This window comes from Pristiophorus japonicus, chromosome 4 (assembly GCF_044704955.1).
Source record: "Pristiophorus japonicus isolate sPriJap1 chromosome 4, sPriJap1.hap1, whole genome shotgun sequence".
Lineage (NCBI taxonomy): Eukaryota > Metazoa > Chordata > Chondrichthyes > Pristiophoridae > Pristiophorus > Pristiophorus japonicus.
Window position 1 is genome coordinate 155,607,796 of NC_091980.1, and position 18,040 is coordinate 155,625,835.

Here is an 18,040-nt window from a genome sequence, read left to right on the forward strand (position 1 = left end):
TGACAGTCCTGTGTTTACACACACACACTGACAGTCCAGTGTTTTACCCTCACACACTGACAGTCCCGTGTTTCACCCTCACACACACTGACAGTTCCGTGTTTCTGCAAGAGTCGACGGAGTGTCTAAGTGCTGTCATGTCTGGTGGCTTTGACACTCTGGCTGCTCGCATGCAATCTCAGGTTGATGTCACCCGAGATCTCAGTGTTGCTTTCGCGGCTGGGTCCACCACGGGCCACAGACGACCTACCGGTGTGGTGCCACAGTACCGACCTAGTGGTGGTGGTCTTGTGCTGCCCCTGGTGAGTGACTCAGGCTCTTCATACCAGTATACGGATTATGCGCTCCCTCAGGATCGCAGCGTTACTGGCCCCAGACCTATCACTCTGCCAGTGCCTCCACGTTTAGTGTATACAAGAACTCCACGAGGCTGAGTACTGTGAGCTAAACTTAATGTGACCTTAGTCTTCTTTATTACAACTCCAGAGTGCCTAAACAACATGGCAGGCAACCTTTTATACTGGTCCAGCATGTGTGTGCAGGTGACCATTAGGACTCCAACAGACGCACCCTCTGGTGAAAGTATTACATAGTTACATATGTAACATCACTCCCCCCCACCAAGTCTTCGGTACAAGTTATTTACATGTTGAGGCGATCCGGAGCCCTTCGCTCCCTGGTTGATCATCTAAGTTCAAACCCTGGCGTGTGTGAGTTGGTCAGACCATTGCTGCACTGCACCACGGCTGGTCTGACCGGACTGTCAAGAATGGTGGGTTCATCCTCGGGATTGACAGCGAGGTCAATTGCTGGTTGGGTGTGTGTTGGTGGATCGTTGATGGTGATGTCCTCTTCAAGTCATTCCTGGTTGTCAACAAATTGCAATTTGGTCTGATCTAAATGCTTTCTGCACATTTGGCCATGTAACAGTTTGATTATAAACACCCTATTCTCTTCCTTGGCCAAAACAGTGCCAGCAACCCACTTGGGACCATGACCATAATTCAGGATCGTTAACATCAATGTCACGTGAAACAGCCGTGCGATCACGGTACATGTTCTGCGGGTGTCGCCGGGTTTCCACGTGATCATTAAGATCCGGGTGGACTAGGGAGAGCCTGGTTTTGAGGGCTCGCTTCATTAACAATTCTGCCGGGGGAACCCCGGTGAGCGAGTGGGGTCGCGTCCGGCAACTGAGCAGAATGCGAGACAAGCGGGTCTGCAGGGAGCCGTCCGTCACGCGTTTCATGCTCTGCTTGATAGTTTGGATTACCCGCTCTGCTTGACCGTTAGAAGTGGGCTTAAACGGAGCAGACCCGACATGTTTGATGCTATTACGGGTCATAAACTCGTTGTCGCTGACAAGGACGTCGGGCAAGCCATAGGTGGCGAACATGGCCCGGAGGCTTTCAATGGTGGCTGTGGACGTGCTGGATGACATGATTACACATTCAATCCATTTGGAGTAAGCGTCCATGACTACTAAAATCATCTTTCCTCGAAAGGGGGCAGCAAAATCTGCGTGGATCCTGGACCACGGTTAGGAGGGCCATGATCACAGACTCAGTGGAGCCTCCCTTGGTGCATTGCTCAGTTGCGAGCAAGTGTTGCACTGATGCATGCATGACTCCAAGTCCAAGTCAATGGCGGGCCACCAACTATGCGACCTGGCAATTGCCGTCCTCATGACAATGCCTGGGTGGGTACTGTGTAGGTCGCGTATAAACATTTCCCTGCCTTTTTTTGGCAAAACCAAGCGATTACCCCATAAGAGACAATCCGACTGGATGGACATTTCATCTTTGCGTCGGTGAAACGGCTTAATTTCATCTCTCATTTCCTCCGGAATGGCCGACCAGCTGTCATTGAGGACGCAACTTTTTACAAGTGATAGCACAGGATCCTGGCTGGTCCAGGTCCTGATCTGGCGAGCAGTGACGGATGACCCCTCACTCTCAAAAGCATCCATGACCAGAAGCAAGTCTGCAGGCTGTGCCATTTCCACCCCGGTAGTGGGCAATGGTAGCCGACTGAGGGCATCAGCACAGTTCTCCGTGCCTGGTCTATGACGGATAACATAGTCATAAGCGGATAATGTTAGTGCCCATCTTTGGATGTGGGACGAAGCATTGGTATTTATACCTTTGCTCTCTGAAAACAGCAAAATGAGCGGCTTGTGGTCAGTTTCAAGCTCAAACCGAAGTCCAAATAGATATTGGTGCATTTTCTTAACCCCATATACACATGCTAACGCCTCTTTCTCGACCATACTGTAGGCTCTCTCAGCCTTGGACAGACTTCTAGATGTGTATGCAACCGGTTGGAGGTTGCCCGATACATTAGCTTGCTGTAACACACAACCGACCCCGTACGATGAGGCGTCACAAGCTAGCACTAAATGTTTACATGGGTCATTGGGTACAAGTAACTTATTTGAACATAGCAGGTTCCTGGCCTTCTCAAAGGCTGTATCTTTAGATCTGCCCCAAACCCAGTCATCACCCTTACGTAGCAACATGTGCAAAGGCTCTAACAACGTGCTTGTTATGTATGTGAACATTGTAACTGTGTAACACTTGCCACCAGAGGACACAACTGTTGGAGGCCCAAGGGTCACCTGCACACCTCGTGCAAAGGTTGTCTGCCATGCTGCTGAGGCACTCTGGAGTTGTATTAAAGAGACTAAGGTCACATCAGTTTTAGCTCACAGTACTCAGTCTTGTGGTGTTCTTCCATACTTAACAATTGGCGATGAGTAACAGATTACAAACTTTCACGCGGTCATGGCTGCCGTTGGTATTTTAGAGAGATTTGTAGAGGGTGATGATTGGGAAGCCTTCGTTGAGCGTCTTGATCAGTTCTTCGTGGCCAACGAGCTGGATGGGGACGATAAAGCGATCAAGCGCAGGGCGATTCTCCTCACCGTGTGTGGGTCCACAATATACAGCCTCATCAAGAATCTGCTAGCACCGGAGAAACCAGCGGAGAAGACATATACAGAGTTGTGTACGCTGGTTCGGAACCACCTCAAGCCGAAGGAGAGCGTCTTAATGGCCAGGTATCGCTTCTACACGCAACACCACTCCGAGGGCCAGGACATGGCGAGTTATGTCGCCGACCTGAGACGCCTTGCGGGAACTTGCGAATTTGTTGGATTTTTGGGGGAAATGCTGTGGGACTTTTTTGTGCTTGGCATCGGCCACGAGGTCATTCTTCGCAAACTGCTGTTCACCGAATCCCTAGACCTAAGCAAGGTCATCACGATAGCCCAGGCATTCATATCCACGAGCGATAATACCAGACAGATATATTCCCAGCATCGAAGCTCACCGGCAAGTACTGTGCATAAAATAACATCGCTAGCAGACAGAACTGCATATGGCAGGGTCTACACGTCTGCAGCTGCAAGGCCTAGGATGACGCAGAGTCCACCATTGGGCGTGAATGCAAATCCATTAGCACCATGTTGGCGCTGTGGGGGTAATCATCGAGCCCATCAATGTCGATTCAAGCACTACGTGTGCAAAGGCTGCGAAACAACAGGGCACCTCCAGCGAATGTGCAAGAGTGCTGCGACTCACCACGTGGCAGAGTCGGCAGAGGATGATCAATTCGGCGCGGATCACGCAGAACAAACAAGAGGGGCAACTCAACCCGAGGAAGAAGTGTATGGGGTACACACCTTCACCACCAAGAGCCCTCCTATCATGCCGAAAGTCAAACTGAACGGTATTCCGGTATCAATGGAGTTGGACATGGGGGGGCGAGTCAGTCAATTATGGAACTGTGGGGCAACAAGGCACAAAGGCCCAAACTGAGCCCGATTCAGGCAAAACTGCGCACCTACACCAAAGAGCTCATATCAGTCATTGGCAGTGCAGCAGTTAAGGTATCGTACGATGGAGCTGTGCATGATTTATCACTGTGGATTGTACCAGGCGATGGCCCAATGCTATTCGGCAGAAGCTGGCTGGTAAAGATTCGATGGAACTGGGATGACATCAAAGCACTATCTTCAGTGGATGATGCCTCGTGCGCCCAAGTGCTGAGCAAGTTTCCGTCGTTATTTGAACCAGGCATTGGCAACTTTGCAGGCGCCAAGGTGCAGATCCATTTAGTCCCCAATGCAAGGCCAGTTCATATATGATGAACGAGAAAGTCGAGATTGAACTGGACAGACTTCAACAAGAGGGAATCATATCGCCAGTCGAGTTCAACGAATAGGCCAGTCCGATTGTTCCGGTATTGAAAAGCGATGGCACGGTCAGATTCTGCGGAGACTACAAGGTAACGATCAACCGAGTCTCGTTCCAAGACCAGTACCCGCTACCCAAGGTGGACGACCTGTTCGCAACGTTAGCAGGGGGAAGTCGTTCACCAAGTTGGACCTAACCTCCGCCTACATGACCACAGGAGCTGGCTGAACCTTCGAAAAGATTGACGAGCATCAACACGTACAAAGGATTGTTTATATACCACAAGTGCCCCTTTGGGATTCGCTCGGCTGCTGCCATCTTCCAGAGGAACATGGAGAGTCTGCTGAAATCGGTTCCGCGCACCATTGTGTTTCAAGACGATATCCTGATCACCGGTCATGACACCACCAAACACCTGCACAACCTGGAAGAGGTTCTAAGTCAACTAGACAGAGTGAGACTCAGGCTGAAACATAGAAAACATAGAAAATAGGTGCAGGAGTAGGCCATTCGGCCCTTCGAGCCAGCGCCACTATTCAATAAGATCATGGCTGATCATTCACCTCAGTACCCCTTTCCTGTTTTCTCTCCATACCCCTCGATCCCTTTAGCCGTTAGGGCCATATCTAACTCCCTCTTGAATATATCCAATGAACTGGCATCAACAACTCTCTGCGGCAGGGAATTCCACAGGTTAACAACTCTCTGAGTGAAGAAGTTTCTCCTCATCTCAGTCCTAAATGGCCTACCCCTTATCCTAAGATTGTGTCCCCTGGTTCTGGGCTTCCCCAACAACGGAAACATTCTTCCCACATCTAACCTGTCCCGTCCTGTCAGAATCTTATACGTTTCTATGAGATCCCCTCTCATCCTTCTAAATTCCAGTGTATAAAGTCCCAGTTGATCCAGTCTCTCCTCATACATCAGTCCAGCCATCCCTGGAATCAGTCTGGTGAACCTTCGCTGCACTCCCTCAATAGCAAGAACATCCTTCCTCAGATTAGGAGACCAAAACTGAAAACAATATTCCAGGTGAGGCCTCACCAAGGCCCTGTACAATTGCAAAAAGACCTCCCTGCTCCTATACTCAAATCCCCTAGCTATGAAGGCCAACATGCTATTTGCCTTCTTCACCACCTGCTGTACCTGCATGTCAACTTTCAATGACTGATGAACCATGACACCCAGATCTCGTTCCACCTCCCTTTTTCCTAATCTGCCACCATTCAGATAATATTCTGCTTTCGTGTTATTGGCTCCAAAGTGGATAACCTCACATTTATCCACATTATACTGCATCTGCCATGCATTTGCCCACTCAACTAACCTGCAGCCTCTTAGCATCCTCCTCACAGCTCACACCGCCACCCATTTTAGTGTCATCCGCAAACTTGGAGATATTACATTCAATTCCTTCATCCAAATCATTGATGTATATTGTAAATAGCTGGGGTGCCAGCACTGAGCCCTGCGGCACTCCACTAGTCACTGCCTCCCATTCCGAAAAGGACCCATTTATCCCGACTCTCTGCTTCCTCTATGCCAACCAATTCTCTATCCACGCCAGTACATTACCCCCAATACAATGTGCTTTGATTTTGCACACCAATCTCTTATGTGGGACCTTGTCAAAGGCCTTTTGAAAGTCCAAATACACCACATCCACTGGTTCTCCCTTGTCCACTCTACTAGTTACATCCTCAAAAAATTCCAGAAGATTTGTCAAGCATGATTTCCCTTTCATAAATCCATGCTGACTTGGACCGATCCTGTCACTGCTTTCCAAATGCGCTGCTATTTCATCCTTAATAATTGATTCCAACATTTTCCCCACTACTGATGTCAGGCTAACTGGTCTATAATTACCGGTTTTCTCTCTCCCTCCTTTTTTAAAAAGTGGTGTTACCCTCCAGTCCATAGGAACTGATCCCGAGTTGATAGACTGTTGGAAAATGATCACCAATGCATCCACTATTTCTAGGGCCACTTCCTTAAGTACTCTGGGATGCAGACAATCAGGCCCCGGGGATTTATCAGCCTTCAATCCCATCAATTTCCAGAACATAATTTTCCGCCTAATAAGGATATCCTTCAGTTCCTCCTTCTCACTAGAGCCTCGGTCCCCTAGTACTTCCGGAAGGTTATTTGTGTCTTTCTTTGTGAAGACAGAACCAAAGTATTTGTTCAATTGGTCTGTCATTTCTTTGTTCCCCATTATAAATTCACCTGAGTCCGACTGCAAGGGACCTATGTTTGTCTTCACTAATTTTTTTCTCTTCACATATCTATAGAAGATTTGGCAGGCAGCTTTTATGTTCCCGGCAAGCTTACTCTCGTACTCTATTTTCCCCCTCCTAATCAAACCCTTTGTCCTCCTCTGCTGAATTCTAAATTTCTCCCAATCCTCAGGTTTGCTGCTCTTTTTGGCCAATTTATATGCCTCTTCCTTGGATCTAACACTATCCTTAATTTCCCTTGTTAGCCACGGTTGAGCCACCTTCCCTGTTTTATTTTTACTCCAGACAGGGATGTACAATTGTTGAAGTTCATCCATGTGATCTATAAATGTTTGCCATTGCCTATCCACTGTTAACCCTTTAAGTATCATTTGCCAGTCTATTCTAGCCAATTCACGCCTCATACCGTCGAAGTTAGCTTTCCTTAAGTTCAAGACCCTAGTTTCTGAATTAACTGTGTCATTCTCCATCTTAATAAAGAATTCTACCATATTATGGTCACTCTTCCCCAAGGGGCCTCGCACAACATGATTGCTAATTAGTCCCTTCTCATTACACATCACCCATCTAGGATGGCCAGCTCTCTAGTCGGTTCCTCAACATATTGGTCAAGAAAACCATCCCTAATATACTCCAGGAAATCCTCCTTGACTGCATTGCTACCAGTTTGGTTAGCCCAATCTATATGTAAATTAAAGTCGCCCATGATAACTGCTGTACCTTTATTGCACACATCCCTTATTTCTTGTTTGATGCTGTCCCCAACCTCACTACTACTGTTTGGTGGTCTGTACACAACTCCCACCAGCATTTTCTGTCCTTTGGTATTCCGTAGCTCCACCTATACCAATTCCACATCATCCAAGCCAATGTCCTTCCTTACTATTGCATTAATTTCCTCTTTAACCAGTAACGCCACCCCGCCTCCTTTTCCTTTCTGTCTATCCTTCCTAAATGTTGAATACCCCTGGATGTTGAGTTCCCCGCCTTGGTCATCTTGGAGCCATGTCTCTGTGATGCCAATTACATCATATCCATTAACTGCTATCTGTGCAGTTAATTCGTCCACCTTATTCTGTATACTCCTCGTATTGAAGCACAGAGCCTTCAGGCTTGTCTTTTTAACACACATTGCCCCTTTAGAATTTTGCTGTAATGTGGCCCTTTTTATTTTTTGCCTTGGGTTTCTCTGCCCTCCACTTTTACTATTCACCTTTCTATCTTTTGCCTCTGGCTTCCTTTTATTTCCCTCTGCCTCCCTGCATAGGTTCCCATCCCCCTGCCATATTAGTTTAACTCCTCCCCAACAACACTAGCAAACACTCCCCCTAGGACATTGGTTCCGGACCTGCCCAGTGCAGACCGTCCGGTTGTACTGGTCCCACCTACCCCAGAACCGGTTCCAATGTCCCAGAAATTTGAATCCCTCCCTTCTGCACCACTCCTCAAGCCACGCATTCATCTGAGCTATCCTGCGATTCCTATTCTGACTAGCAAGTGGCACTGGTAGCAATCCTGAAATAACTACTTTTGAGGTCCAAGTGTGTTTTCCTGGCGCCAGAGGTCGAATTTTGGGGGAGAAAGATTGCGGCAGATGGCATCAGACCCACAGACTCAAAGACAGAGGCCATTAAAAATGCACCCAGACCACAGAATGTGGGACTCCTCAACTATTTTAGTAACTTTCTACCTGGGTTAAGCACTTTGCTGGAACCGTTGCACATGTTGATACATAAGGGTGACTGGGTTTGGGGTAAATCTCAAGAGACAGCCTTTGAGAAGGCCAGAAACCTTAATTTGTTCTAATAAGTTACTTGTACTATGTTACCTGTGTAAGCGATTAGTGCTAGCCTGTGATGCATCTTCGTACAGGGTCGGCTGTGTACGGGGTCGACAGCAAACCAATGTATCAGGCAAACTTCAACCGGTTGCATACGCAGCTAGAAGTCTGTCTAAGGCTGAAAGAGCCTACAGTATGGTGAGAAAGAGGCATTAGCATGTATATATGGGGTTAAGATAATGCACCAATACCTATTTGGACTTCGGTTTGAGCTTGAAACTGACCACAAACTGCTCATTTGGCTGTTTTCAGAGAGCGAAGGTATAAACACCAATGCTTCGTCCCGCATCCAAAGATGGGCACTAACATTGTCTGCCTATGACTATGTTATCCGCCACACACCAGGCACGGAGAACTGTGCTGTTGCCCTCAGTCGGCTACCATTGACCACTACCGGGATGGAAATGGCGCAGCCCAAAGACTTGCTTCTGGTCATGGAGACTTTTGAGAGCGAGGGGTCACCCGTCACTGCTCGCCAGATCAGGACCTGGACCAGCCAGGATCCTGTGCTATCACTTGTAAAAAGTTGCATCCTCAATTGGAGCTGGTTGGCCGTTCCCAAGGAAATGAAAGATGAAATTAAGCCGTTTCACCGAAGCAAAGATGACATGTCCATCCAGTCCGATTGTCTCTTATGCGGTATTCGCTTGGTTTTGCCAAAAAAAGACAGGAAAACGTTTATACGCGACCTGCACAATATCCACCCAGACATAGTCATGATGAAAGCCAAAGCCAGGTTGCATGTTTGTGGCCCGGCATTGACTCGGACTTCGAGTCATGCATACACCAGTGCAACATGTGCTCACAATTAAGCAATGCACCAAAGGAGGCTCCATTGAGTCTGTGGTCATGGCCCTCCAAACCGTGGTCCAGGATCCACGTAGATTTTGCTGGCTCCTTTCTCAGAAAGATGTTCTTAGTTGTAGTGGACGCTTACTCTAAATGGACTGAATGCATAATCATGTCATCCAGCACGTCCACAGCCACCATTGAAAGCCTCCGGGCCATGTTCGCCACCCATGGCTTGCCCGACGTCCTTGTCAACGACAATGGACCGTGTTTCACCAGCTCGGCATTCGACGAGTTTATGACCCGCAATGGCATTAAGTATGTCAGGTCTGCTCCGTTTAAGCCCGCAGTCCAATCTATCAAGCACAGCTTGAAATGCGTGACGGAAGGATCCTTGCAGGCCCGCTTATCTCGGGTTCTGCTCAGCTACCGGATGCGACCCCACTCGCTCACTGGGGCTCCCCCTGCAGAATTGCTAATGAAGAGAGCACTCAAAACCAGGCTCTCCCAAGTCCACCTGGATGTAAATGATCATATAGAAACCCAGCGTCACCGGCAAAACATGTACCACGATCGCGCGGCTGTAACATATGACACTGATGCTAACGACCCTGTATTTGTCCTTAATTACAGTCATGGTCCTAAATGTGTCGCTGGCACTGTCTTGTCCAAGGAGGGGAATAGAATGTTTATAGTCAAACTATTGAATGGACAAATGTGCAGAAAGCATTTGGATCAGACCAAACTGCAGTTCACCGACAATCAGGAACAACCTGAAGAGGACATCATCATCATCGATCCACCAACCAGCAATCGACCTTGCTGTCTACCAAGAGGATGAACCCACCATTCCCAACAGTCCTGTCAGACCAGCCACGCCACAGTGCAGCAATGGTCCGACCAACTCACCCATGCCAGACTTTGAGCTCAGATGGTCAACCAGGGGGTGTAGGGCCCCGGATCGTCTCAACTTGTAAATAATTTGTATCAAAGACTTTGGGGTGGGAGGGAGGGGGTGATGTTATGTATGTAAACATTGTAACTGTGTAGGACTTGCCACCAGAGTGCGCAACTGTTGGAGGCCCAAGGGTCACCTGCACACCTCATGCAAGGGAGCATAAAAGGTTGTCCTGCCATACTGCTTAGGCACTCTGGAGTTGTATCAAAGAGACTAAGGTCACATCAGTTTTAGCTCACAGTACGCAGTCTTGTGGAGTTCTTCCATACTTAACAGTGCTCAACCCAGGTAGAAAGTTGTCGAAATAGTTGAGGAATCCCAGGAACGACGCAGCTCCGCCACATTCTGTGGTCTGGGTGCATTCTTGATGGCCTCTATCTTTGAGTCCGTGGGCCTGATGCCGTCTGCTGCAATCTTTCTCCCCCAAAATTCGACTTCTGGCACCAGGAAAACATACTTGGAACATTTCAGCCTGAGTCCCACTCTGTCTAGGCGACTTAAAACCTCTTCCATATTGTCTAGATGTTCGATGGTCTCACGACCAGTGATAAGGATGTCGTCTTGAAATACAATGGTGCGCGGAACAGATTTCAGCAAACTCTCCATGTTTCTCTGGAAAATGGCTGCAGCTGAGCGAATCCCGAAAGGGCAACTGTGGTATGTAAACAGCCCTTTGTGTGTGTTGATGCACGTCAGTCTTTTCGAAGATTCAGCCAGCTCCTGTGTCATGTAGGCGGAGGTGAGGTCCAACTTGGTGAATGACTCCCCCCGCCCCCCACCCCCCCCCCCCCCCCCCGCTAACGTTGCGAACAGGTCAACCGCCTTGGGCAGTGGGTACTGGTCCTGTAGTGAGACTCGGTTAATCTTTACCTTGTAGTCTCCGCAGATTCTGACCTTGCCATCACTTTTCAACACCGGAACAATTGGACTGGCCCACTCGTTGAACTCAACTGGCGATATGATTCCTTTGCGTTGGAGTCTGTCCAGTTCGATCTCGACTTTCTCCCTCATCATGTACGGAACTGCCCGAGCCTTGTGATGAACGGGCCGTGCATCGGGGCCTAGATGGATCTGTACCTTGGCGCCTGTGAAGTTGCCGATGCCTGGTTCGAATAGCGAGGGGAACTTGCGCAGCACCTAAGCACTGAAGATAGTGCTTTGATGTCGTTCCAATTCCATCTAATCTTTTCTAGCCTGCTTCTGCCGAACAGCGTTGGGCCATTGCCTGGAACAACCCACAATGACCGATCAGTTCCATCATACGATACCTTCACTGCCACACTTCCAATGATTGGTATGAGCTCTTTGGTGTAGGCACGCAGCTTTGCATTAATCGGGCTCAGTTTGGGCCTTTGTGCCTTATTGCCCCACAGTTTCTCGAAAGCCTTCTGGCTCATTATTGACTAACACGCACCCGTGTTCAACTCCATGGATACTGGAACCCATTTAATTTGACTTTCAGCATTATAGGAGGGTTCTTAGTGGTGAAGGTATGTACCCCATACACTTCTTCCTCGGGTTGAGTTGCCTGTGCTGCGTGACGCACGCCGGATCGATCATCCTCTGCCACGTGGTGTGTCACAGCACGTTTGCACATTCGCTGCAGGTGCCCCATGGTTGTGCAGCCTTTTCACACGTAGTGCTTGAATTGATATTGATGGGCCCAATGATTATCCCCACAGCGCCAACACGGTGCTAATGGATTCACATTCACCCCCGATGGCTGACTGAGTCATCACAGGTCTTGCAGTCGCAGACGTATAGGCCCTGCCCTATGCAGTATGGCCTGCTAGCGATGTCATTTTATGCACAGTACTTGCCGGTAAGCTTCGATGTTGAGAAGATATCTGTTTGGGTGTTATCGTCCGTGGCCATGCATACCTGGGCGATCGCGATGACCCTCCTCAGGTCGAGGGTTTCGGCAGCCAGCAGCTTTCGAAGAATGACCTCGTGGCTGATGCCCAGCACGAAAAAGTCCTGCAGCATTTGCCCCAACGCAGCTCCAAAATCGCAAGGTCCCATCAGGAGTCTCAGGTCGGCGACATAATCTGCCACATCCTGGCCCCCGGAGCGATGGTGCATGTAAAAACGATATCTGGCCATGAGGATACTCTCCTTCGGCTTGAGGTGGTCGCGAACCAGTGTGCACAACTCTGTATATTCCTTCTCTGTTAGTTTTGTCGGTGCGAGCAGATTCTTGATGAGGCCGTATGTTTTAGGCCCACAGACGGTGAGGAGAACCGCCCTGCACTTGACTGCATTAGTGTCTCCTTCCAGCTCATTGGCCACGAAGTATTGGTTGAGACGCTCGACGATGGCTTCCCAATCATCACCCTCTACGAGTCTCTCTAATATTCCAATGGCAGCCATGGTTGTGTGAAGGTTCGTATTCTGTTACTCGTTGCCAGTTGTAGTGTATAGAACTCCACGAGGCTGAGTACTGTGAGCTAAACTTAGTGTGACCTTAAGTCTTCTTTATTACAACTCCAGAGTGCCTAAACAACAAGGCAGCCAACCTTTGATATTGGCCCTGCATGTGTGTGCAGGTGACCATTAGGACTCCAACAGTCGTGTTCTCTGGTGGCAAGTATTACATAGTCACATACATAACAGCATGCATGGCCTCGCCCGAGCCAAGCCAGACTGAACCCTCCCGAGGAGGATGCTGACTAATCTCCAGCCAGCCCTTCCAGGCCCAAAGCTGGTTGAGGGCATCCTAGAAGGACATCTGCAGCTTGCACACAGGGAAGACAGCAGCCTTCCCAGACCCATGAGGCAGCCACAGGGAAGACACTGAGGCAATGTAGCAGGTTAGGCACATGTAAAAGGGCTTATTTGGAATTGCACAAGGGTGGAAAATGATGTTTATATGTAAAGTTTCTGCACTGTTTATTGTTCTGTTAGTTGTTTGGAGTTATATTGAGTATGTATTATAGGAAGGACGTGATTGCACTAGAGAGGGTGCAGAGGAGATTTACTAGGATGGTGCCTGGAATGGAGAATCTTAGTTATGAAGACAGATTGGATAGGCTGGGTTTGTTCTCATTGAAACAGAGGAGGTTGGGAGGAGACCTCATCGAAGGGTACAAAATATTGAGGGGTCCGGACACAGTGGATAGTAAGGGTCTATTTCCATTGGTGGAGGGGACTATTACGAGGGGGCATAGTTTTAAGGTGGTTGGTGGAAGGTATAGAAGAGATTTGAGGGGCGGCTTCTTTACACAGAGGGTTGTGGGGATCTGAAACTCGCTGCCTGGAAGAGTGGTGGATGCAGAAACCCTCACCACTTTTAAGAGATGGTTGGATGGGCACTTAAAGTGCCGTAACCTGCAGGGTTACGGACCTAGAGCTGGTAATTGGGATTAGACTAGATGGTCGGCGCAGATATAATGGTAAGTATTGCAGGGAATAGAATACGACCAGGGTGATCTCCTGGACTAGTTTTGATCGCCTGGATGGGTTGGAGAGGAATTTTCCCAATTTTTTCTCCCTAAATTGGCCTGGGTTCTTATCTGTTTTTTGCCTCTCCCAGTCGGGGTGGAGTGTAGATGTTTTTAGTATAAGGGGTGATGCAGTTGTGTGCGGTGGACTGGTTGGCCTAGTGCTCTTTGCCTTTCCATTATTGTTCAGGAGTTTGTATGTAACCTTTAGGGCTGCTGACGAAGGGTCGTGCGGCTCTTTGTCGGCCGGCACAAACACAATGGGCTGAAATGGACTACTTCTGCGCTGTAAATTTCTATGTTTCTATGTATTAAATCTTTATTTTTTGCACCTATATCTGGGCTGGTGTATAATGTGACGGTGGACAATGATGTATCAGGGCACTCATTGGGATGACCATGGAAAGTAGAATTTGAAGGGTCATGTGGGGATGAAATTATTGGAATCGAGCAGCAATCAGACGAGTCTGTACTTCCCTTGCAGGGTTAGGATGGTGACGACGCCTTCTGGGTGGCTCAGGAAGCTCCTTCTCCTCCTCCTCTTCCTCCTCCTGCAGTGGGACTGCTGGTTTGGCCTCCGGATATTGTCCACTATTGACAGCCAGGTTATGCAGCATGCAGCAGACGACCACAAAGATGGAGATCCATTCAGCTCAGTACTGCAATGCGCCAACAGAGCAGTCAAGGCAATAGAACATTTATTTAAACATCCCAATGCAGTGTTCCCAGAATGAGGGTCATTGTAGGCATGCTCGGCCACAGTCCTGGGGTTTCAAAGTGGAGTGATCAGCCAAGTGGACAGGGGATAACCCTTATCCCCAAGCAGCCACCCACGATCCTGGTTTGGCACACTGCTCTGGCACAGGATGAAGGCATCATGGCTGCTGCCCGGATACCTGACATCAACTGCCAGGATCCTTCGCTGGTAGTCATACACCAACTGAACATTCAGGGAGTGGTATCCCTTTCTGTTGATAAACAGTTCGGGATGGTGTTGTAGCGCCCTCAGTCCGACATGAGTACAGTCGATGGCCCCCTGCACCCTGAGGAACCCTGCAATCCACAGAAATCCGGCCTGGCGCTCAGCTCCGCCTGTTTCTCCCTGGTCATGGGGAAGGAGATATATTGCACTTTTTGTTTACACAGCACATTGGTGACCTGCCGGGTGGAGCAATGGGCGGAGAATTGTGACTTGTTCAAGATGTCTGCACTTGCAGACTGGAACAAGCCCGTTGTGTAAAAGTTCAACGCTATGGTCACTTTGGTCTCCACGCTGAGCGCTGTCCTCAGCCTTGTATGAGGCTCCAAATCTGGCCGCAGAACATTGCAGAGCTCGGTCAAGACGTCCTTCGTGAATCTCAGCCTCCGCACACATTGCTCGTTGCTGAGCTGAAGGAAGGAGAACTGACGCCGGTAAACACTAGCATGGTAGGGCCTCCTTGGCAGAGGTATGTGCTGGGCCCCTCCCATGCCAACTGGCTGAGCGCCTTCTCCCTCTTCCTGCAGATGTTGTGGAGCCTCTGCAGGCTGCTGCTGGCAGGGTTCCTCGCCCAGTATCTGGTTGTAAGGGGATAGAAAACAGTCACTAGAGTCAGACCGATGGTCACGAATGGAGATACTGAAGGTAGTGAATTGATCTGAAATGGTCCAGATTAAGAGGGCTTATCAGTATTAGGAGGTTCTGAGGAATCAGGAGTTCTGTCTTATGGTAGGGATTGTAATATTGACCGATTAGGTATAACTCGCTTATGTATGTGAAGCACGCTTATACACTCACTTACATTGGGTTAAGAAGAGGGGAACAACGAAGCTTGATGGGTAATGATCCATCCGTTGTGTTAACCTTAATACAGATTTACATTCTGAATGAGCACATCCACCAAGGGCAGTGGAGAGTCAACAGTCTGGAACATAGATTGTAACAGTATCTAAATCTCATGAGAAACTAGGACATTATGACTGAAGTTCTCTTGGGAACGGGATAAGAAAGCAGGTGTTTGGGAACAAGATAGCAAACCCTGGGAAGCAAGGTTACTTTACATGTCATGACAAACTGAGGCAAAGTGACATAATTGAATAATACATTCCAGAAGGGGACATGTGATGAGGGATGGACAGGTGGGGAAGAACCATTCAGAGCTAGCCTGATAAGAGTCAACAAATCAATGTAACTTCGCTGATAGCAATAGGCCAATTGATGGGTTTTGTAGGAGAGTTGCACCCCTCAGAATATGTATAAATGCCATTACAAACTGTTGTTCTGGGAAGGGTTCATCAGAACATTTCCCGAGCATGCTTAAATAAAAGCTGGTTGAAGCGAAGTTTTCGTTTGAGTGATTTCATGGTTGCTATACAGAGGGCGGGTGTCGACTCCTTATATCAGGGAGTCCACCTTGAGGAAGAGAAGTCTTCCTTTTGTCCTAACATGGTGAAGGGGGTCAGCGTACCTCACCCTCCTCCTCATGCCATCTCCCTGCTGTCGAGCCTCTGCATATTGACGTCTGCGGATATCTGCAGGCCCTTCTGCATGTTGGGCAGCCATGGCTGCTGCTTCCCTTGCCCGCTGCCTGAAGACTCATTGTTGAACGCGACACCTCCTCCTGCATGCCTCCCTGCCTCTGACAATCTGGAGCAGATGGTCCCCTGCCAAAACTGAGCCCATTATGGGTGGGGGCACGACCCTCTGTGCAGCAGAGATTTACTCCCACCGGCCATGGCTAAGTAGATGCAGGGAGAAAAATGTTGCTCTCAACAAGACTTTTCTGAATCCTGCTGCTCCTCCCAGGCTGATCTAATTTATGTCGGGGCGGCCAGTTGGCCACGGGATTCTGCCGTGTTGCCGTCGCAAACGGGCGGTAACGGGTCTTGCCGAGACCCTTAATTTCGGCATCAAGCAGTCTAGCTACAATTGTACAGGGCTCTGGTGGGACTACACCTGGAATACTGTGCACAATTTTGGTCTCCTTATTTAAGAAAGGATATACTTGCCTTCGAGGCAGTGCAACAAAGGTTCACTTGATTGATCCCTGGGATGAGGCGAGATTGAGTAAATTAGACTTATATTCTCTAGAGTTTAGAAGAATGAGAGGTGATCTTATTGAAACATATAAGATTCTGAGGGAAGTTGACTGGATAAATGTTGAGAGGCTGTTTCCCCTGGCTGGAGATTCTGGATCTAGGGGGCACAGTCTCAGGATAAGTGGACGGCCTTTAAGACTGAGATAAGGAGGAATTTCTTCTCTCAGAGGGCTGTGAATCTTTCGAATTCTCTGCCCCAAAGTGCTGTGGATGCTGAGTCATTGAGTATATTCAAGGCTGAGATAGACAGATTTTTGGACTCAAGGAATCAAGGGATATGGAGATAGGGCAGAAAAGTGGGCTTGAGATAGAAAATCAGCCATTATTTTATTGAATGGCGGAGCAGGCTCGAGGGGCCGTACTCCTGCTCCTACTTCTAATGAACTTATGACTTAATCAGGAGCGGAGCGACACCAGAAGAGATGCAACAACAATAACTTGTATTTATATAGTATTTAATGTAGTAAAACATCCCAAGGCACTTCACAGCAGTGTTATAAGACAAAACAAATGAATTTGACACCAAGCCTCATCAGAAGAAATTACGGCAGATGATCAAAAGCTTGGACAAAGAGGTAGGTTTTAAGGAGCGTCTTAAAGGAGGAAAGAGAGATAGAGAGGCGGAGAGGTTTAGGGAGGGAGTTCCAGAGCTTGGGGCCTAGGCAGCTGAAGGCACAGCCACGATGGTTGTGCAGTTATAATCAGGGATGCTCAAGAGAGCAGAATTTGAGGAGTGCAGATATCAACGGTTTTATGGCATTTTGCACAGGCTATGCACACGGCTCTCCACCCTATCAAAAGGTTTGAGGAACCCCTCACGGCTACATCCCCGCCCCCCATAATCTGTCTTACCTGAGCTCATCATGGACTTCCTTCCCCAGTCCCAAGGCTCCCAGCGAGTGTGTCGCTGCCTGACGGACATTGATGTTCCAGTCATTCCACATCAGGTACACGATCTTGTGTGTCAGATCCTGGGGCATCAAAAAGGGTGAAAACTTTTCATTCCACGGGAGCTAATCTCTCCAACAATCACTAGAATGACACAGCCTACCCTTATATATATATATTTAAAAAAACAAATTCAAAGGGATTTCAATCAGTGGGAACCAGAAACCCAAATACACAGGGATCTGGATGGATGGGTAGCTGGCAGGTCGATTAAATCTCATTTAATGCACACAGTACAAGGTACTCAGACTGGAGAAGGGAAATATAAACTGAATGGGAACATAAATTAAATGAGAAATAAACAGGGAGAATATAAACTAAATAGAAAATAAACAGGGAACTGAATGGATATTAACAGGGAGAATATTAACTGAATGGAGAATAAACAGCAGAATATAAACTAAATGGGAAATCAAAAGGGGAATATTACATAGCGTGTACAGCACAGAAACAGGCCATTTGGCCCAATAGGTCTATGCCCGCATTTATGCTCCACATGAGCCTCCTCCCTCTCACCCTCTTTAGCATATCTTTCTCGGGTGGAACTCAGGGTA

The 18,040-nt window shown here is 48.3% G+C and overlaps 1 protein-coding gene across 3 annotated transcripts in view; it reads right to left on the reverse strand.

The window, feature by feature from the left end:
- heatr4 (HEAT repeat containing 4) overlaps positions 1–18,040 on the reverse strand; it is a 311,409-nt gene that overhangs the window by 147,216 nt on the left and 146,153 nt on the right. For all 3 annotated transcript variants that reach the window (XM_070878686.1, XM_070878685.1, XM_070878687.1), the window contains one exon: positions 17,391–17,509. In XM_070878686.1, the coding sequence (XP_070734787.1) occupies positions 17,391–17,509 (119 nt within the window). The remainder of the gene's footprint in view (positions 1–17,390; positions 17,510–18,040) is intronic.